Raw genomic sequence first — 23,114 nt, 5'->3', positions numbered from 1 at the left:
AAAACAAAATGTTTCTTGGGCGATGGGATCCCTGAGACCGCCTGCAGTTCACTTGAAAGTGACCAGCCTGGGAGGAGCGGAGATTGCATCAGCTGCCGGCTCCCTGCGTTCAGGTCGGGGCCCGCGAGTCCGCAGAGAGGCGGGGATTCCGCCCGCTCCCTCCCTCCCTCTACACGTTGTTTTCTCTGAGCTCCACGTCGCTCCTCCATCCGACCAATCGCAAGCAGCCACACTCTGATTTGCAACAGGACGCCCGACACTAATGTTACAGGAAAAGTTTCTTGAAACTAAAGGAAGATTAAAGTTGTATCTGGCTGAAACTGCTGGAGTTTACTGCTGGAACTTGCCCATAGCAGACTTTGTTTTACCATTATAAACAGCGTTTGATCAGCCTGCAGGATTCCTTCCACTTATTGTCACTTGTTCACGGTTGCGCTGGGTATTTCCTGGTATCTGGGCGAGCTCACTTGTTGCGTCGTTGAGAAGGTTGTTTCGATCAAGAAGGAACAGACCAGGATCAGAGAGCAGAAGCAGACGGGGCGAGCATGGGGACGAACGAGGAGATGGTGACCTTGGTCATTAAAGCACCCAACCAAAGATATGAGGACCAAAGGATCCAGGCAGAGTTGGGCTGGACAGTGAAGAGCCTGAAAACGTATCTGAGCGAGAAGTACCCGAGTCACCCAGTAAGTAAAGGATCGAGAGAGCAAGTAGTTTGAGGTTGGTGGGGAGAGCGAGCAATTGACTGTGTTGCGGACACTGGCTTTCATACCAGGTAAGGAATTAGAGGCACAGTGTAAGTGTCCAAAACTTTTTCAATGTTGTTGGACTGCTTCTTCTGGATACAGTGGACGTTTGAGGGCCTGTATATGAAGTTTAAAACAACGTTTCCTGTCAGCTTCCGCTCCCACTTGTAGATCTACCTGATACGATTGACGATGTATCTATCTGGTAGCGAGGCGACACGAAGAGCCGCTCTTACCAAGCTTTAAGGCCCAAGAAATTCAAATAGGACAAAGCATTGCGTAAGAAATCTTTTAGTTGAGATCGGGCAGGGTTGCTTGAGACTTTTGGCCACTCCTGCACCACACGTTACTGCAATAAATATGCAAACTACGCCATCTAGAGCAGAACTAGCCTTGGAGAGCCAGAGAGTTGTTATGGTGAACAAGAGTATGGCTCTAGGGATGAGGAACGTTTTTTTTCCAAAAACATTTTTTGTTTTTACAAATTTTATGAATAAAGTATATTACAAAACAGTGCCAAGTTGACATTCTGGAAAGTGCAAAGGAAATCAGTTTTCTTCAATATAGGAGTGAGTTGCCTCACAACCCTTCCATTCCATTTTACATACAATGTACATTTTACAGCAAACCCATATTTGGTGTATACAACCCAAGGGGTTTCCCATGGGTCCAGCCCGTCGGTTCACTCTGGTGGAAGGACCTTACACTGTGGTCTTTCCCCATTGAGCCTTTGCAGTGGCTGCCCCAAGCTTTAGTGCGTCCCTCAGCACGTAGTCCTGGACCTCGGAATGTGCCAATCTGCAACACTCAGTCGTGGACAACTCTTTGCGCTGGAAGACCAGCAAGTTTCGGGAAGACCAAAGAGTGTCTTTCACCAAATTGATGGTCCTCCAGCAGCAGTTGATGTTTATCTCAGTGTGCGTCCCTGGGAACAGCCCGGAGAGCACAGACTCCTGTGTTACAGAGCTGCTTGGGATGAACCTCGACAAAAACCACTGCATCTCTTTCCACACCTGCTTTGCAAAGACACATTCCAGAAGGAGGTGGGCAACAGTCTCTTCCCCACCACAGCCACCTCGAGGGCAGCTTTTGGAGGGGATGAAACTCCGGGCGTGCAGTAAGGTTCTGATGAGGAGGGCCCTTCTCACCACCAGCCAAGCTACGTCTTGGTGCTGGTGATGAGGCATTCTGCCAAATGGCTTTGGCAGTCTGCTCGGGGAACAATCCAGCAGGATCCACCATCTCCGTTATCCCGTAGGATGAGGAACTTCAGTTATGGGGATTGGAGAAGCTGGAGTTGTTCTCCTTGGTGAAGAGAAGGTTAAGAGCAGATTTGATAGAGGTTTCAAAATCATGTGGGGTCTGGACAGAGTAGATCAGGAGAAACCCTTCCCATTGGTGGAAGGATACAGAACCAGAGGACACCAATTTAAGGTGATTAGCAAAAGAGGCAAAGTGAGGAAAAACCTTTTATGCAGCAAGTGGTTAGGATCTGGAATGCACTGCCTGAGAATGTGATGGAGGCCGATTCAATCATGGCTTTCAGAAGGAAATTGGATAATTACCTGAAGAGAAACAATTTGCAGGACGACAGAGAAAAAGTGGGGGTGTGGGACTGACTGGGTGCTCATGCAGAGAGCAAGCATGGACACAACAGGCTGAATGGCCTCCTTCTGTGCTGTAACCATTCTGTGACTCAATGGTGTCATATTTAACACTCATACTGACACAGGATAGGTTACATTTTTGGTTGGCGGAGTGCAGGATTGAGAAAGTGGAACAGAATTGGCACCTGTGTCAAAATAACAAAAACCTGTACACAATTCTGTGCTGTTAATCGGATTATCAACCCTGGTTGGACTTCATATTGGAGGCGACATCCCGCCTGCAACTGCCCCACACAGTCGAACAGACATTTTTAAAAATCCTCCTCCAGTATTTTTATAACTAAACAAAAATGAAAATTACACACAGCTCTTTTAATGCCCTCTGATTTTTCTCCTGAGTTGCTCACAGCAGTTTCCTGGAGATTAATTAATTACAGGACACTCCAGAGTGATTCTGGAAAGTCGGCAACATTAGCTGTCACCCATCAGTTGTGGTTTCCCATATTTTACGAACACAATCAGCACTATGTTCTCCCCCCCCCCCCCCCCCCACACACCTTTTGTTATACCTTGATCAGAGAGCTGCTGTTGGAGACTCTTTTTCATCTCCCAACCTGAGGTAATGATTCAGACTAAATTGCACAGAACCTAGCATCTGGTGTGAGTGAGGAAAAGTGTAGACAGGGAAGTGCATGCTCACTTTGACGGAATATATATCAAACAGAAGTGAAGCTGCTGTGAACTTGTTTTAGGGTTAAAATGCTTTGGGGAGTAACACATAAACTTCAAGAGATTTTGGATCAAACTCAACGATAGAGAGGCCTAGTATATAATGAAAGAAAGGACCAGAGCTGCTTTTGTTGCATTCCCACAATTCTTGGTTCCAAATCCAATGGATCAGGTGGTGAGAGGGAATTGCTTGTGTGTCCTTCAGTTACTTGGAATCTGACGTTAACTTTCCAGTGAATGTCAAACAAAATTTCTCGCATCTATACATTGAAGAGTTTGTACGTAAAATCCTGCTATTTGCTTTTCTTCCAATTGATTATAGATGCTAAAATTAACCTATAATTCCAGCTTGATTGTGTTTTATAAAAGTGTTATAAAATGTATGTAGAATTTTCATACATGCAGTTAACATTACATGAGATGCCCCAAACCCTGTCTGAAATGAGCATGTGGCATTTAAGAGCCTGCATTACTTTAGGATTAACTTGGATGCCAAAGCTCGACCCACCCACTGTACTGTGACTCATAAGAGTGGGGAGATTGTCACAATCTGGTAACGTGATCTCCACTCTGAAATGTAAGGGAGGAAGCACCAGATGTTTTAACAATCCTTGTGCATCCGGCAGCTACAGGATATTTCAGATGGAACCCACACTGTCACCATGGCTACAATTTTCAGGCCTGCCAATAACCAGTTTTCTGAACATTAAGAATGCTAATGTGGACCAGACGTTTATTTTCCTAATTCGGCACCTGCCTCTTAAACAGGTTAGAATTGCTACTATCTGGACAACCATTGCCTTTTGATTTGTATACAGGAGTACCTGTGATAGCTCTGTTGCTTAAGGCCATGCGCACAAGAAACACGCAGACTAAGAAGATCCCGGGCTCCATCCCCAGTCTGTGCTGAGTCAGTGCATCCCAGGGGGTGGTGATAGTGGGTGGGTGTTTGGCTTCAGTGCCCTGGGTCAAGGAGGGCACGTCATCCCAAGCTTGTATTCTGATCAATCCAGCTCCCCCTTCTGGAAGTAGACATGTCCAGGCTTCAAATGAAGACAGAATGGCTGTGATGCCCCACACTGTTCAGTAACGATAATGTGGTAGGGAATATGGGATTAATGTAGGATTAGTATAAATGGGTGGTTGTTGGTCAGCACAGACTCAGTGGGCCGAAGGGCCTGTTTCAGTGCTGTATCTCTAAATAAAAATAAATAAATAACCTGCTGACAATTACACATGAAGAGTAGACATTTGGGTGAGGTACTGGAGGGCTCCTGGTGTCAACACATTCAACAGTGAAAGGGAAGGGGAGAAAGAAAAATAATTGTAAATGTAAATTTGAGAAAGCTGTAATAGTAGTATAGCAATGTTATATCTGCTGCCACAGATCTGAAAAGTTTCAAAGTACACATCACAAGGTAACATTGTACAAGTTTGAGCTGAAGCAGATATTGTTTATTCAGTTTGCCCTTTTTATCCAAAAATATGCTTTATTCATAAAATTTGTAAAATTTCGTAATTAAAATCTGACATTACATAAAGTGCAATACAGATCAGTTTCTTTCAGTACAGGACATGAGATACCTTACTGAACTTCCCATTACAGGTTATATTTTCAATTTACAATGTACATTTACATTCCACGTCAAACATTTTCTGGTGCATACAGCCTGAGGGGTGTTACATGGGTTCCAGCCTCTCGGTATACTGTGGTGGGAGGGTCTTACGCAGTGGCCTTTCCCCATTCAGGCTTTTCATTTAAAATTATGGACAGGAAGAATTTTTTAGACTTTCGGTCATATTGCGTTAAAATAAAGGTTTAAATGGCTTTGATGGATTGGTTTAGTTTGCTTTCAAAGCCAGAGATGTGAAGCAGCTACACATTTTATGCATTGCTGCATATGTCACTAATTTAAAAAGTCATTTTCTTTTTTTTTAAAATGAACAATAGGATCCAATGATATGTTGAAGAGTAGAAGTGTATTTTTAACTTTGGGATCTTAATGTTTTTAAAGTTGTTTCTGATTTGTTTCCACAATATTTTAAAATAATCCATAAAATGTACTTGTCTCCACCCCAAAATTGTCTGTGACTCCAGAAATAGCAACTGCTTACCAGAGAAACAACACTGTGAATTTTCTTTCCACGTGCCTCAGAGATTGCCAATCTGTGCCAAATAAACTTAGCTGAGACTGCCCTAACACAATCCACAAAGACTTAACCCTTACAGCTAGGACACACAGAGAGCACTTTTATCCCATCTGTCAGGATTTCAAGGCCAACGAAGTCAACTACACAGCTAAAACAACAGTCAGAGGAAATTGTAATCAAATTATGCATCTTGGGTATCATGTCCAATTCTGGCCGCTGAGTCACAGGGTAGGCATTTAAGTGCTGGAGGATGATGCAGAAAAGGACCATGAGGTTGATCCTAGTACAAGACATCTGAGTTATGAGGACAAACTAGAGAAATGGGTTGTTCAGCCTGAAAAGGTGTCTGAGAAGTGATCTTAAAAAGGTACAGAAAACATGTGTTGAGTGAATACACAGAATTCTCTCTGTCTCTTCACTGCTCCCTCTTCCTTTAAGCTCCTCTTTAAAACTCACCTCTTTGAACAAGCTTTTTGTCACCCCCAATATTGCCTTCTTTGGCTCTGTCATTTTTTTGTCCGATTACGCTTCTGAGAAGTAACTTGGGACATTTTCCTACGTTAAAGGCACTATTTAAAAGCAAGTTGTTGTGGTTTACCTCCATATAGAGAAATGGAGGCAAAAACCCTGGAAAGATTTAAGAAACAATTCAGTGCTACAATGACATAAATGTAGGATCTTTCTTTATGGATGAAAGAATTTGGAATGAGTAAACGATTACAGATGAGAAATACCAATCTTGTGAACTCAAGATTGTGTGCTACTCCACTGCATCATCTAGCCTTCTTGATGTAACTGAACTAAAAGCAGCACACTGAAACTCCAGTGTACATTTGCAGCTGATTCACACCAAGTCTCAGTACATGATGATGTACTTTACTTATTTGTTGTAAAGTTCCATTTTATTGAGCAGGAGGGCTGATCTTGGGGGGAAAATGAAGTTAGGAGAAATGATTGAATATTTTGGGCATCCCAACATTATAAGCTGGGAAAAAGAAAATTCACTTCTTTAAAGCAAATAAAACTGATTATGACATGTGGTTCTAAAATGCTCAAAATCTTACAAAGCACTGATGCAGCCTCAACTTGAGTACTGTTTTTAATTCTGCACACCACATTTCAGGAAGGATGTGAAGACATTAGAGAGAGTGCAGAAAAGATTCACGAGAATGGTTGCAGGGATGAGGAACTTCAGTTACGAGGATAGATTGGAGAAGACAGAACAAATGCTGGAAGGTGGGATTAGACTGGGTGGCTTGGCACAGATACGATGAGCCAAGTGGCCTCTTTCTGTGCCGTAAACCTTCTATGATTCCTACACTCTCACTTCTCAGCTCTCCCCCAGTTTGTAAATAGTCACCTGCAAAAGGTCATTGTTGTTACAGAATCAAGCTGGTGTTCACTGTGCTTACTGACTATCCCTTTCTATAACTTATGCTTTTCTGCCTTTTTTTATGTGGGTTAAAATGTGTTCTCATGTTACTGGTAATATCTGTGGTGTTAACTGGGCTCACTCACTGCTTTCTCCAGAAATAACCCAGGCGAATGCGCAGCATGGAAGCTTAAGTTTGTTCTTGTGATTGCCATAACTTGTCACCTCAAATTGCTGCACTGTCAATGGCAAACATATAACCGCTGGTACCTCAGCCTGGTATTATGTAGATGCTTTCTCCAAAAACAAACCAGGCTGTGGGCGGACAAAATTTGTAATTGTGTATTTTGTTATAGCAGAGTGGACATAATATGAAGGTTTCCCATGCTCACCATGACACTTTCCGGTCACGACACTGAGTCATTATCCCCCAGTGCAATAATCCAATGTTCAGCTTTATTTTTTCCCTCGCCAGCAAGACCAATGTTTAAATTGAACCAGTAGACACATCCTAACACCCCTGTGATGACCCTTTTAAAAGGCTCTTTTCTCCCACGCAAACAAATATTGAGTAGTCCTCACTGTCCGCTGACTGAAAACTGTGCATACAAATGAATAGCTAGCTGAGGTATAAACAGCACATTTGATAATAAATGGCCTGGTGCTGGGATTGTAACATTCTTTCCCACAAATCATTGTTAAAGCAGAATCTGTAGGTTTTATTTTTAAAAAGGAATCAGATAATGCTGGGATATTAGTGCAGAGAGCAGGCAGGCAGGAGGGTGGAATTGGAGTAGCTGACTTATAAAAAAGGCAGTGGTACAGACCTATATAATACTATAATAAAAGCAAAATACTGCAGATGCTAGAAATTTGAAATAAAAACAAAAAGTGCTGGAAATACTCATAAGGTCAGGCAGCATCTGTGGAGAGGGAAGCAGAGTTAACGTTTCAGGTCAGTGACCTTTCATCAGACCTGATGGACTGAATGTCCTGTTTCTGTTCTGTAATGTTCTGGGTTGGTATATATTCTTTATAGTAAGATACTTCATACTTATCTGCTACAGTTTTCAATCCCTCTTTCACATACAACATGGTCTTTCGACTGCTTTCAGTGCACTTGTCTATCTGTAAGAAGAACCCGAAGCAGATGTTACTTTAAACACAAGCACTTTTAGTTACAGGTCCCAGACAGTTGGCACTTAGTGTAATGCTGTTGTCACAGTGCGCCAGGTGGCACAGTACTAACCTTACTTCCACAATGTAGTATTGTGTCACTGTTGCCTTGTTTTTTGTATCACTTGGGGGTGGAGGTTGGGCAGAACTCCGTAGAGTACAATGACGTGTTTTTAGCGAGCATTATTTACCACCCAGATCCTGCCTGTTGGAAATATCTGAAGGGACAGTCAGTTCGCAGTAGAAATGGAAAGCAGCCTGCTCAATCACTAAATCATTTAAAGCATTTTTAAAATTAATACGTCGTGAGATACAGACAAAACAAGTGATGCCGGCAACAGTGGCTACTTTTCATTAATGACAAATCAAACTGAGGCTCCAGTTACATGCTGAAGTGAATGGTGAAGAGTGTCCTGACTAACATTCCTCCCTCAATCAACACAACCAAACAATTGGCTGGTTATTTATCTCCTTGCGGTTTGTTGGATCTTGGTGTGCAGAGACTGGCTGCTGTGTTTGCCTCATACCAGTCGCTGCAATTCAAGAAGTAACTTGTGTGAAGCAGTTTTACATTTCTCCGAGACTGCTAAGGTGCAATTATAAATGCAAGACACTCTTTCTGTTTGAGGCACAGTATGAAAATAGTCTAAGGCAGCACTGGCTGTGTTGGCACTCTTTGCTCATTGTTTAACTTCCTCAGAATCACTCAATTGAATAGCAGCCTTCTAGCTGATTTATCCTAGAGTAGAAAGTGCATTCATCTCCCAGAAGTGTCTCAAAAGTGCTTTGTTAAAAGAAGTAACTTTGAAGTGCACTGACACTTGTGTAGGTATATATTGTGTCACTTATTGTACTGTGACACAGTATGCCTTATCCTGACAAGATCATGAGCGAATCCAAGACCACTTTACTTATGACAGTTTGAATAAATGGAGCATCATTGAAATTTCAGGAGGATTGAAAGAAACTCCACACATCCAGTGCCAGCTGTGTCTGTGACTGATCATTTCCTGCATGTGTTTGCTATTCCAGACTGAACCAGAGCAAAGGCTGATTTATTCGGGGAAGCTGCTGCCTGACCACCTTTTGCTGAAGGACGTGCTACGAAAGGTCAGTACTGTGAGCACCCACTGGGGGCGAGAAAGCAACAGTAAAACATTTCTTGTACTGTAAACAGGTTGTGTGGGTCTGAAGAATTTAATATTGGTATTTTTTGTCAGCTAAACACTAAAACTGTTGAGGTCAGTGTTGTGCTCGTGATTTTGGGAACCATTTATTGCTTCTGTATTGTTTTAAAGTGTGCAATTAATGGGGATAGAAGAAAGACGATGTTCTCTCTCCCTTAAGGTGATGTTATTGAAACATCTAAGATTCTAAAAGGGCTTGACAGAGTAGATGCTGAGAGGCTGTTTCCCCTCATGAGGGAATCTTGAACTTAGGGGCACAGTTTTAGAATAAGGGGTCATAGAGTTATTGAGCACAGAAACAGGCCCTTCGGCCCACCGTGTCAGCGCCGGCCATCAAGCCGATCTATTCCAATCCCATTTTCCAGCATTTGGCCCATAGCCTTGTATGCTATGGCGTTTCAAGTGCTCATCTAAATACTTCCTAAATGTTGTGAGGGTTCCTGCCTCTCCCACCTCTTCAGGCACCCTCTTCATCTCTGTCTTAGATGGAATTTCTTCTCTGAGGGTCATGAATATTTGGAATTCTCTACCGCAAAGAGCTGTGGAGGCTGGGTCATTGAATATATTCAAGGCTGAGGTAGGCAGATCATTGAACAATAGGGGAGTTCAGGGTTGTGGGGAACAGACAGGAAAGTGGAGTTGAGGCCAAGATCAGATAAGTTGTATTGAATGGCGGACTAGGCTCAAGGGGCCCAAGGCTTACTCCTACTCTTATTTCTTGCATTCCTGTCTGCCTTGGCTCATTTGTCAGCATTTGTACCTCTGAGTCAGAAGTTGCAGGTTCAAGTCCCATTCCAGGACCTTGAGCACATCATTTAGGTTGACACTTCAGTGCAGTGCTGAGGGAGTGCTGCACTGTCAGAGGTGCCATCTTTCACATGAGATATTGGACACTTTCAGGTGGATATAAAAGATTCCATGGCGATATTTCAAAGGAGAAGGGGAATTCCCCTATTGTACTAGCCAATATTTGTTCCTCAGCCAATCTCAATAAAACCAGCTATCTGATGATTTATGTTCTGTGTGCAAATTGACTGCCGCATTTCCCTGCATTAGAACATTGACACAGTTCAAAAAGTACTTCATTGGCTGTAAAACACTTCGAAATATCCTGAGATTGTGAAAGGACATTTTAAAAATGCAAGTTTGTTCTTCTTTCTACCTTTGTGATATGTGCACATTAATGTAACAATGTGAGTCATATAATGAAATAATGAGTGGTGACATGAAGGAGGGTGGCGTTTCACTGTCATTAAGCAAGTGTAATTTGGTTGAATATCTCTTGCTTATCAGGGTGGTGATGTCAGTGCAACACTTTATTCAATTGACACATTTGATAACAGCATTCAGCACTCGCAGGTCAACTAGAGCACAGATTAGGCAGAATAAAGTTCCCTAGCAGAGCGCTTTAACTCTAGCTACTATTCCCTGCAGCTGTAATGAGGCTTGCATTACCCACACCAACTAGGCTTGTGAACTTTCTCATGGGCATTGCCAATCAGCAGCAAATTATGCTGTGGTCTCGTGGTTGCTAAGAATATTGTTTGGATTGACCCAAGCTCATATCTGATTAGAGGAGATTTTCATCTCCTGGGATGGATTTGATCCCAGGTGCCAGGGATGAAAAGGTTATGAGTTGCAATGTTAATCAGGTAGCTGTCAGATATTGGGTTCTTAGCCAAGCTGGTCACACAACTTGCCCAGTTTACAGCACTCATGTGCTGGAACCATATACAAGCCATGCTTGTACAATATAAGAAGCACCAATTTGCATCTGGTGTATGTTCTTTATGTTTGAATTCGCGGGAAGGGGTTAGAACATCATCTGATACCAAAATAAGTAAACTGAATACTTCACTCAAACTACATTAACAAGTTGGTGTCTCCCTTTGTGATGTTAACATTCAAATATGAATTATTCACAAAATCTTTCCTCAGCAAATTATTTCTTTAGTTTTAATTTTTTTTTAAAGTAGAGTTTTGATGAATAGACTTAGAATTAATATTCCCTTACTCGGATGGATTGGGGAAATGTAAACCAGAATGCATAATTTAAAATTATAAGTCCTTTTTAAGATCTTTCAGACCAGTTGCTGCCTGACTGACTGCCAGAAATACTGAGAGTATGTTTTGTACTAATTGTCTTGCCTCTCTCATTTGTCCCCTGCAGTGTGACCAATACCACACACTTCATCTGGTCTGTAACTTTAGAAGTGGATCTGAATCTACACAGGCAGCGAATGTGAAGGTAAAAGAATAAAAGTGGCAGGGGGTGGAGGAAAGCATTTACATGCACACACACCCGTAAGCACCACTGTGTAGAATGGGAAGGGATGTTGTGCAGCTTTGCATCATTGTGCAAGCAGGAATGTGGTCAACTTCCTCTGAGATGAGGAATTGTGGTCATTGTTTAGTCTGATACTCACTTGTCTAAAATGAAGACCGCTGTAAGTGGCACACTGCTGTACAATTCAGCACGATTGCCACAGAATCTGTTCACCAGGAGCTTTAAACTGAACAACGAATTGCAGATTGCTCATACTCCTGTAGGAAACTGGGCATCAAAAAAGATTATTTAGCCATTCCATCTCCTGCATGACTCACTAACAGTGTTGACCTGCCTTTTGTTTTGATACCAAGCCCATGTCCCTTTACTCTGAGCCAGAAGTTAATTGGCTTTCTTGTTAATACTTCAGCGGATGTTTCAGCGGATGTTTGGTAGATGATCAAAGAGCAATTGAATGAATGGCTCCTCTGAGGCCCCTTATGCAGTTCATCCCACCCCACAATTAATATAGGTGAGGGTGGGAGAAGCGGAAGAGGACAGTGCTGGGTTGGAAAGTTATGGATGCCAAATTTGTACATTGGGGAATTATCAGCTGAGATAGAGACAGTGAGTTGCAGCCCTTGTGCTGTTAGACTTAGTAACTCTAAGTCGTTGACTCCGATGACATTAAGACTTTACCTCTGCGACCATCCTTCAGTCTTATGTTCTCTCTTCACTCTCCAGGTTCTAACTCTAATAGTGAGTTCAAACCCCAGCTCCACAGACTTCGGCATTTAATGTAGGCTGACATTCAGCGCAGTACTGAGCGAGAACTACACTATCTGGATGATTTGGATGAGATGTTAAACCGAGGCCCCGTCTGCCCTCTCAGGTGGATCCCCTGGCAGTATTCAAAGAACTTCTCCTACTGCCTGGCCAACATTTATCCCTCAGCAACATCACCAATTAACATTAATTGGCCATTCATCTCATCGGTGTTTGTGGGCCCTTGCTGTATACAAATTGACTGCCACGTTTACCTAAAAAAAACTAGTGACACATTTCAGAAGTCATTAATTGGCTGTAAAGGACTTTGGGCTGTCCTGAGATGTGAAAGGCACTATATACACACAAGGTCTTTCTGCTCAGCCCCCTCCAATCCACTGTTGATGACAGAGTCTTCAGGAACTGGGACCTTATGCTTGGACTGCCTCTGTAAACCCCTCTGCTTCTCTCCCTGCTTTCAAAGCCACCTGGAAATCCATCCCTTTGAACCTTCCGTTCTGTCTTTTAACTTCCACTAAGATTTGACAGGAATTACTTTCTTCCTCTTGGGTCATTTTCATACATTCAAAGCACCATATAAATGTAAACTTTTGTTAACATCGAGACTTGATGTTTACACTTAAATCTATGCTGTGGAGGAAATAAATTCAGCCCAGCTATTGAAATGCACACAGAGAAATGCAGTAAGAGGGGGTGTGAAGCTTGTCATTTGCTGCTTTGAGCTGTCCACAGGATGAGAACAGGTGCTGTGCCAAGCACAGACTGAAACCTATTTTCAACAAATGTGGTCCCCCTGTTCTGAAGATTTACATACTTGTGGTAATACAAAGTGCCCAGCTGTACCATGAGCTGAGAGCAAGTTATTTATATCCTAATTGGTTTCAGTCTTCTGTTAAAATCCTACAGAGGAAGTTGTTGCTATTCTAGTTCCTACTTTTTTTTTTAGTTTATAACTTGTGCATTGGAATTTAATAAAAAATGTAAATTTTTTTGAATGAATTTAACCAATGTTACTGGGGTAGGGATTCATTGTGGGTGGAGGTACTGAACAGGCAATAGTATATCGGCAGCTTGCCCATTGACTTCAGTGGAATAGAAAATCAGGCAAAGTGTAAAACAGATTGCTATCACGCGATGAATTTTTACCCCATTGAGGCTTGTGTCTGAGAGGACAGAGCCAAAGAAGGTTGTCTTTATTGAGTGCCCAGCCTGAAGCAAATTGTTTGCTTAACTCCAAGGTGTGAATTATATCTGTTTTAGGATCAAATATAGCATCGGGCAGAATATGCAACAAGATGCCTCCATCATGTCTGCTCTTGTTATTGGAACTCACAAGCTGTGGGTTGCCGAATAAAGGAAAAAGATCGAGCAAGGCAGAAAGACTCACATGGAACTGTAGCTGTGAGTTATTGCTGAGCTGAGAATGGGCCAAAACTAACCTTTCCCAAGTGGAAATAGGATATTTAAAGGGAGAAATAAGTAAATTGGCAGATAGGAAGTTTCAGTGACATCAACTTGTTCCTCTGTCCACTGGTTGTGTTTCTCTGTGACTGGGTAACAAGTTAACTTCTCTTTTTTTTTTCTATTGCTCCTATAAGCAGGAACCAGCTACACCTACAGCCTCTGGCCAGGAAACCCTCACTGTCCCCACATCAGCAGCTGCAGATGGCCTCCGACATAGAGGACCTGCCTCCTTCCCTTGGATGTATGGCGCCTGGTAAGTATGAAGGGAGTCTTCTTCATCGCTGACTTGACATTTTTCTTCATTGGTATGTATTTCATCTGGTCTTCAATTTATCGTTGAAAGGCCTGCAGGAGAAGAGCCCCAGAGTCCAGTGGGAATATCTGGTCTGGCAGCCTACAATCTATACAGCTCTCAGCAAATCGTTTGGCTCCAGCAGATGTACGCAAGGCAGTATTATATACAATAGTAAGTATTTAATTTGTTCTGTGGGTTATTTAAAAAATGAAAATGAAGGGTTTTCCTGCGGTAATTCCTGCTTTGCCCTGCTCCTCCTTTTTGCCAATTCTGCTACCGTGTTGCAACCACAGATCGATGTTGTTTATGACCAGAATGTGGTGCTCTCCTCATCTTGTACCTACTGCCAATTGCCAAAGGAGAGATTGCCTCATGGTGAATGTAGTCAAATAGTCACACGTAAAATGTACCCATTACTTAGTGAGTTATTGTATTTTTAAATGTCTGTGATTTAAAGTTTGAATGTAAGTGAAGGTTATTTAGTATTAATATGCGAAAAGCTTACATTTTGAGAATGCTGTGTCACTGCATTGAAATGGCTCGCTTCTCACAACACATTTCTTTAAGTGTAAGGAAATGCTGCAGCAGCAGCACGGCCAATAGGAGAGAGCTCCTTCCACCAGTGAGTGTACGACCTCATCTGCATTCAGAAGGGAACGTGCTGTCTCCCTGTCTTTTGGCAGGTGATTAGTGCAAACAGAGGCTCCTATTCCCAAAGGGATAAGGGACCTATTGACACCTCTAAGATATCTGAATGTTCAACAACAACCCCCCCCCCCCCCCCAATCCCCCCATTCCCACCCCCACCCCGCAATCATATAATGTGCTGCTTTTAGCATCCGGCTGAGAGAAGGCATTTCCAGGTGATCAGCAGTTAACATGGCCTGATTGGCCTCGCCCATCACGATGCCACCAGTTATATCTGCAGGTATTGATGCACCTCCCTGGTGACAATCATGGATATTGTCTTCACCAATTCTGAGCCTGTGGGTTGCCAAATACAGAGCTCTGCCATTTGCATCTTACACATCTGCAGGTAGTGTGTGTAAAGGGCTGGCAGAATCATTGCCAGCTACGGCCTCCAACCTGTCACCACCTCCTTCAGGCAAGCTGGAAGTCCTATGGGGACACTGGCATGGAGTAGAAAAGAGGGCAACCCTCTTGGCAGCCATCTTGTGCAGCATCACCATCACCTGTCTGCAGTCCATGGCTGCACCTTGGGTATGCCTTTGGCTAAATTTCTGCCTTTCACTTCTTCATCCTCTCCTCCTTCATCATTAGCAAAGGCTGCTAATGAGCTATTGGGTCTTTTGAGCCTTTCCATTATTTTACTTTCTATTTTATTTAGAGATACAGCACTGAAACAGGCCCTTCGGCCCACCAAGTCTGTGCCGACCATCAACCACCCATTTATACTAATCCCACATTAATCCCATATTCCTACCACATCCCCACCTTCTCTCAATTCCCCTACCACCTACCTATACTAGGGGCAATTTATAATGGCCAATTTACCTATCAACCTGCAAGTCTTTGGCTGTGGGAGGAAACCGGAGCACCCGGCGAAAACCCACGCGATCACAGGGAGAACTTGCAAACTCCGCACAGGCAGTACCCAGAATCGAACCCGTGTCGCTGAAGCTGTGAGGCTGCGGTGCTAGCGTCTGTGCCACCCTGAACCCATCCAAAATGATCAGCCATGATTGTTGTTAAAGGCAGAGCAGGCTCGAAGGGCCATATGGTCTACTCCTGCTCCTATTTCTTGTGTCCAAAACGAGGGACGACCATCTTAAAATTAGAGCTAGGCAATTCAGGAGTGAAATCAGGATGCACTTTTACACACACAGGAGAATAGCAATCTGGAATTCTCTTACCCAAAGGGCTGTGGATGATGAATTAATTGAAATCTTTGAGATGGATAGGTTTTTATTAGGTAAGGGTATCAAGGAATTTGGGCCAATCTGCGCCTGAAGCTATGCTAATGAGCTGGTCAGAAAACTGGGTGGAAACAGCAGTTTCATTTGAGTCTGACTGACACCCGCTTCTAATGACTGGGGAGTACCCATGTTGGGACTTCAGTTACGTGGATAGATCAGAGAAACTGGGGTTGTTCTTAGAGAAGAGAACGTTGAGAGGAGATTTGATGGAGATGTTCAAAATCATGAGCGGTCTGATAGAGTAGATAGAGAGAAACTGTTCTCATTGGCAGAAGGGTCGAGAACCAGAGGACACAGATTTAAGGTGATTGGCAAAAGAAGCAACGGTGACACGAGGAAAAGCTTTTTATAATGCAGCAAGTGGTTAGGATCTGGAATGTACTGCCTGAGAGTGTGATGGAGGCAGATTCAATTGTGGCTTTCAAAAGGGAATTGGATAAGCACCTGAAGAGAGCAAAATTGCAGGGCAGGGATGTGGAACAGCTGAGTTATCTTGCGGAGAGACAGCATGGACACAACAGGCCAATTGGCCTCCTATGCTGTAACCATTCTATGATTCTATCTAGGCTAGCATGCCTCGATACTCCAATAGTCAATGCTAAGGGAGATCCACTAGCTCCTTTTCAAAATAAATAGCAGTAGCAATCAGCCCTCTTGATTAATGGCCAGAAGTGCCCTTTTGGGGCTAATAAAACTCTTCAGCTTATCTCTGTAACCCTGGGGCCAATTGTTTGTCTCTGTTCGGTGCAGTCAATCTTCACCCAGTAACAAAGCAAGTCAGATATGATCTGATTTGTTTCTGAATTTTTTTTTACAGTCAAGCTGCAGTTGCTGCCGCCGCCGCCACCAACTCCCAGCAACATCCTGTGGTTACCCCAGCGACGCCTCCGGCATTGCCCAACCAGCCCCCTCTGGTCAACCTTCCCGCAGATCGGAATGTCCCCCTGCCTCAACTGAACAACCCACCAGCTAACCAGAACTTACGGATGAATGCTCAGGGAGGCCCGGTGATGGATGACGACGAGGAGTTGAACCGTGATTGGCTGGATTGGCTCTACTTGGCTGCCCGTGCCTGCTTTTTCCTCAGCGTTGTGTACTTCTACTCGTCTCTGAGCCGTGTGGTGCTGGTGGTGAGCGCCATTCTGCTGATATACCTGTAAGTATTCTTCAGTGCCTTTAATGATCTAGCACCAACTTCTGTCCTTTATTATGTGCAAAATCCCATGTATTTTGTTCCTGGCTTGTTCTCGTTCACACACAGTATTGATATGTGCGGTCTGGTTGCCAACCCTCGAGTGTCCTGGAATCTCCAGGAATTAAAGTTCCAACTCTTGGACAGTGCTACAAGAAAGATCATCATGGCATTTTCCTTGAATACTTTATTAGTTCTAAATAATTGGAGATCAGGGGAAGGCTGTGTGACTGGATGCGGCAGTTGGAGGTGTGAAATCTTGTGCAAAACCTCCAGGATTATGTGCAACCAGAGTTGGCAACCCTATGTTTGATGTCATTGCATCACTGACTACATTATTTACACTCTTCACTTGTTACTAACCTGGTCAGTTGGCTCGTAAGAAAATGCAGCAGGTGATGGTGACTGCAATATCTATAAAAACAATTGGTTTAAGTCCCACAACTGGCAATATTTCCAAAGATCATTGCAGATTGACACCAATCTGGCACAATGTTTGAATATCATTAATTATGTTGGTAATAACATTTATTTTTGCTTCAGTTATTAGCACTGTGACTTCCATCATCCCCACCAAGCTCCCCTGGGCCACAGCATTGCTCTGTACATAGAACACAAACATAACCAGACAACCAACACTGGGTCAGTGCTGTTAACATAAGAAGTAGGAGCAAGAGTAGGCCATGTGGCCCCTTGAGTCTGCTCCACCATTCAATAAGATAATGGCTGATTTGATCTTGGCCTCAACTCCCCTTTCCTGCCTGTTCCGGATAAACATTTGACTGTCCTATAGTTCAGAAATCTGTCTGTGGTAAACTGATGAGAAGGGATTAAGAGCAGCCTCTGGTAACTGTCCCATTCTGTATTTGCTCCTGGCTCCTATATTCTAATATGGTGAAAGCTTGTGTGGTTTGTGTGGAGGGAAGAGAGAATTCTCTTTGGAGGAATTTACAGCTGAGGATGTCAGGAGTAACTGGAATGAGGTTGATAGGAGCTGGGAGAGTTGGTGTACTGAGTTTTTTATTTGACAATGTGGCTTGTTTAAGTTTGTGCAGTTTACTTGATGTTCCTTTTGACATATCTCAGTGGGCTGTGCTTAGAAGGGTCAGGGTTCAGTAAACTAGATGCTGCATAGTCCACGAGATCATTGAACGCAAATCTGTGCTACTGCTGAGATCAATGCTAAGCGTTACACACTGGGGCTCTGAATACTGCCTTCATTCTGTTCTGTTGAGTTTTTTTCTACTTGTTAATCTAATTTAATGCTTATTAGTTTCAGTGCTGTTTTCAAGTTCTCAATTTATTTGTGTTACTAATAGCTGAAGTAAAATGGCTGGCTCACATCCACATTGTTCATGCTATTCAGTGTTTATAATGATCCTATCATGTTCCTTCTCAACCTCTTATCTACTGAAAACCAGCTGTATGGAAAAGAATCACAAAAATATATCAACCATTTGGACAGACTTTTCTAGAATTTGTTTGGGGTGACGATGCCTATTTGTCTTGACACAACATCTGGAAATGCTCCATAGGGAGTGAGTAGTTGCACAGATATTTTATTTCAGTGTTGGCAGGCTATTCAACTGTGGGAGAGTGAACTAAGCCCAATCTTACTCACAGCTGACATACCAACACACGGGGGCAGTGCGAGGTGGTGGGGGGTAGTTAATAATTTGCAGGGGGACAATAGTGAATCGACAGCCTGTTTTACACATATTTTCTCCCCCTCCCAATCAAGTATTAGAACAGACTGCCAATTTGCCCATGCCCTTTTTTTTGCCTATTGATAAAAAAAATTTAAAATTACCCACATGAAACCTTCAGTGGGGGAGGGGATCAGTGGATAGTGATGGGGAGTAAGGCTCCTATTAATCATTAACCCAACACAGTCTTGCCCAGAGGCACAGAAACTGGCATCCCTGTGCCTCCCCTGCTGAGGTTTAACTATATCAGTGTAAACCGGGGCCTTGCTGATGGACTGCTTAGTACCACATCACATGGCGCACTTAACTATTGAGCTTTCCAATTCATGCTGAAAGCAGGTGGTGGCCTTGAAATCTGATGGCATTCCGATCCATACACTATCCAGTAGATTCTTCTACAAGTTTGTCGTAATATTCAGTTTTGTTACATTCACATGGTAACTAACCTGTTGCGAATTAAATACCGTATTATTGCCCAGGGGTTGAATAATCCTTCTTCCTGAGGGGCTACGTGCATACTGTTTGCCTGATACTTGTGTCCTGTGCTTTCCCCACAGGCATCGTGCTGGTTGGTTCTCATTCAGGCATCCAGTACCTGTACAGCCAGTACCAAATGACATTGTGCCAGTGGAGGCAGCCGATCCTAATCGTGAAAACCAGGAACACCAAGAGAATCAGGACAACCAGGATATTGTGCAAGAAGAGGTCAGTGGAATTTACCCACAGTTTATTGAGATAGAGGGTACGGAGTTGGTAATACAACAGCTGTTAAAAGTTCAAATAAAGTCTACCCAGCGATATTTGGTAAGACAGCCGTTTACAACATAGCTGATAGTATTTAAGCAAAACCTTTGCAATTTGTCTAGTTGTATTGTTTTAAGTGTATTTTAAATAGCACCCTTTGAAGTCACTGGTGTTGTTAGCTAAACTACAACTGATGTGAATGAAGTTGGATGCAGGTGTCCCACTGATTGCATACGTGATGAGGTTTTCAGTCTCACTTGTTCAGTTGTGAGGAAGTAGAGTGCACCCACTGAAGGGAAAGGGGAATTCAGGGTTCCAGTCAGTCCAGGCAGTGATTGAGCAGGCCCTGATGCGCTTTGCAGAGTCATGTTGCTGGAGGGATGGGGCAAATCTCCAGGCCATTCACCATCATGAGTAGGTGGACGACAACGGAAGGACTTTAGAAAACCAAAATGCTTGGCAAAACAGCCAACACTGTACCTTACAAACAAGCTTATTCTACGTATCTCTTCATACAAAGAATGTGGCAGAACAGGAGATTGAAACTTTCAGTGGTTACTGTACAGCTTCCATGTCACTTTCCCTGCTGTACCTTTGTAATACATGTCATATTGATCATTCCTGGTTCCCTTTGCTGATAGCAAACCTGCATAAAATACCCTCCATAAATCAGATCAATGTCCAGTCCCTAATGGCCAGGTTGCTCCCTTGCTGCATCTTTAACGTCGTCCTTCTGGGGCCCACCCCTATCTATTTATGTAACCTCCTCCAACCCTCCGAGAACACTCTTCCTCCAATCTGCTCTCCTGCATCCCTGATATCTTTCTCTGCCACCATTGGCAGCCATGCCTTCAGCTGTCTAGGCCCTAAGCTTTGGAATTCTCTCGCTAAACCTTTCCAGCTCTCTCTCATTCTCCCCCTCCCCCTCCTGCTGCCACCTTTAAGCCACTTCTTATAACCAAACCCTTTGACCAAGCTTTTGGCTTACTGTCTGAAAATGTGACTGGGTGTCCAATTTTGTCTGATATCACTCCTGTGAATGTCTTGGGATGTTTTTAAAGGCACTATATAAATGCAAGATCTTGTTGGGTGGGAAAGTCTTTAAAGGATGCAGAATAAACAGTAACTCTGCACCCCTGATCTAAGTTAAAATGTGCTGAGGGTTAACATGTGTGTGTGAGATAAGTACTAATTGAATACTAATCTGACTTGCTCGGTGTGTAAATTTCAGAGCGGGACACTGGATCAAGATCTTGAAGGAGTGAGTGACTCTGGAAGCAATGATATCACAGATACGGCTCTGGCTCCAGAGGCTGAGGTGGCTAGGATCACGCTTGTGAATAAAGCCTGGGTGTTTTTCAAAACCTTCTTTTCCTCTTTGATTCCTGAAGGTCCCCAGGTTGTGGCGAACTAATTCCAATTCCAAGCAGGACTGCTGTGCATTTTTTATTGTAAAAAAAAAAGTGCAATCCTAGTTTCAGTGCTTACGGGCTTTGTGCAAAATGAAGTCAGACTGTTTCTGCCTTGACTGGATCTATAAATGTGATTCCAAATGGAGTGCAGGGTAGTATATAAAAGTGTAAATTTTGTAACATTATTAGAGGAAAGATATAGAACTATTATAAAATGTGCAATTTAGACTCTTCTAATATTTGAAGCTGCAGATTGGATCATGGAATGACTCCATAGTGTGCTGACAGTTTACAGCGTAGTTACAATTTCTCCAACAGTTGTGGCCAATAGCAGTTGGCAAATATGGCTTCACACTGTTAAAATTGCTTATTCGTTCTTGTGCAAGTTTTAAGGTGGAAATTTTGCCAATGTTGATACCTTTGCAAAGGTGTAAATGTCGTTTTCACCTTACAGAACAGGAAGCTCAATAAAAGCATTTTGATGGAAATGTGAACTGACTGTTCCCAGTGATCCGCTTTCTCTGACCCACTTTTAGTTCCTGTTGAAAGCTCCTAGGACGGAGGCAGAGTGTGTGTGCTGCTCTGCTGGGACTTTTGGTTTTCATTAAATAGTGCTGACTGTGAGCCATGTAAGTCATGCGTCAGATTATAAAACCACACAATGTAGACTTCTGTTCCATTTATTTTCTTTTAATTTTTAATGCCTCTTCATAATTTAAACCCAGAAATCCGAGTAAACGGAATGTCATCTTCATCATTTGTTTGTTTTTAATTTTCAACCTCTGCTCTGATGAATGTACTGTTTCCCTCACTGGGGTTAGGTTCCAACGGTGCCATGAGCCTTTCAGTATCTCACCAAAATGCTCATTCTTTACGTGTTAACTTTGCAGTGTTCAGCAGGATATTGAACCATAGGGTGAAGCACAATGGAGGCCTGTTATCTTCACCCAATGTTTGCACACTGTCAGGCAAACCACCACCCCGCCCCCTCCTGCCAAGATTGAGGCACACATGATTTCACCACATGAACATTAAAACTTAAAATTGCAAGCCCCTGATCGGAAAGACATTTCCATGATAACCAACAGTGTTGGAACAAGGGACAAAGGGCCATGCCCTGACTCATTCAACCAACAATTAACTTTTGATTACCAGAAGTTGAAGGTGGGGGGAGCTAGCATTCCAGAGACTGCTAAGGTGCAATCCACAAACCTCACAGGAGAGCTCCTTCCATATAAGGAGCTAGTCACATGACCAACCTGCTGGGCAATCTGGGAGTTTTAAAAAATTTGATCTCCCAACAAAGGGATTGGAACAGAGACAACGCCGTGTGATTTAGATTTTTTAGATTTAGAGATACAGCACTGAAACAAGCCCTTCAGCCCACCAAGTCTGTGCCGACCATTAACCACCCATTTATACTAATCCTACACTAATCCCATATTCCTACCACATCCTCACCTGTCCCTATATTCCCCTACCACCTACCTATACCAGGGGCAATTTATAACGGCCAATTTACCTATCAACCTGCAAGTCTTTTGGCTCATGGATCTCTCCAGTCTGCCTGCTTCCATCTCCTTCCCATGGAATGAGAACACATGAAAATCAAAGAGAGAAAGGTTTCCTATGTGAACAAGATTTTAAGAAGACTACTAGGCCCCAATGAAACACAAGACCATATCTTCAATCAAGGACTACAGTGAGCTTCAGAAACAGTAACAAGATATTGCCTCAAACTGTTCTACTTATCTTTTCTTCTGCTCTTTTCTGTCCCTATTTGCATGTGTGTATGCTAGCGTGGGCACGTCGTATATCCGTAGGCGTGAACCATATTAGAATTTAAGTTTAAGGTTTAATAAATTTCATCTTTCTTCTTTAAACCACAGAAAGCCTGTTTGTGCTCATTTTTTTGCTTTATAATTGGAAAGTTGTGAACAAGGATTCACAAAAGGGGAGTTTAAAACACAGTATGTTTAAAATTAAACCCTGTTACAATAAGACCAGGTGAAGAAAGTAACAGACCCCTAGACACCTTTTGCACCAGGTCGTAACAACACTTATTCCAGCAGGGGTCAATCACTCATAATTTGGTATCCAGACTAATTCCAACCCCCTAACCCCATCCTCTTCTCTACCTAAGGCCAATTATAGTGTCCCAAATACAACCAGTTAATTCAGCATGGAGCAGAAACAAAACCTGGGGGCTGTCTGATTAGACTCATTACCACACTTGGCAGTTATTTTAGCAACATGGCTTGTCTTTTTAAAAAAATTTCAACATTACAGACTAATGAACCAAAGCAATATTTTCAGAGTGGAAGTTATACTTGGCTCAGGTTCG

General features: G+C 43.0%; 1 protein-coding gene across 2 annotated transcripts; it reads left to right on the top strand.

Annotated features, from left to right (window-relative positions):
* Positions 1-210: 210 nt before the first annotated feature.
* herpud1 (homocysteine-inducible, endoplasmic reticulum stress-inducible, ubiquitin-like domain member 1) lies at positions 211-22,662 on the top strand. Of its 2 annotated transcripts, none has more exons than XM_068049601.1 (8): positions 211-686; positions 8,814-8,891; positions 11,139-11,216; positions 13,622-13,737; positions 13,828-13,950; positions 16,534-16,872; positions 19,172-19,319; positions 20,590-22,662. In XM_068049601.1, the coding sequence occupies exons 1-8, from the start codon at positions 546-548 to the stop codon at positions 20,770-20,772; spliced, it is 1,206 nt and encodes a 401-aa protein (XP_067905702.1). In that variant the 5' UTR covers positions 211-545; the 3' UTR covers positions 20,773-22,662. The 2 variants fall into 2 exon arrangements, with proteins under 2 accessions (XP_067905702.1, XP_067905701.1); XM_068049600.1 differs by having other exon boundaries at positions 212-686; positions 13,619-13,737.
* Positions 22,663-23,114: the final 452 nt, after the last annotated feature.

Source organism: Heterodontus francisci, chromosome 17 (assembly GCF_036365525.1).
Source record: "Heterodontus francisci isolate sHetFra1 chromosome 17, sHetFra1.hap1, whole genome shotgun sequence".
In the NCBI taxonomy this organism is placed as follows: domain Eukaryota; kingdom Metazoa; phylum Chordata; class Chondrichthyes; order Heterodontiformes; family Heterodontidae; genus Heterodontus; species Heterodontus francisci.
Note: the sequence above shows the minus strand (reverse complement) of the source record. Positions and strands in the feature narration are given on the sequence as shown.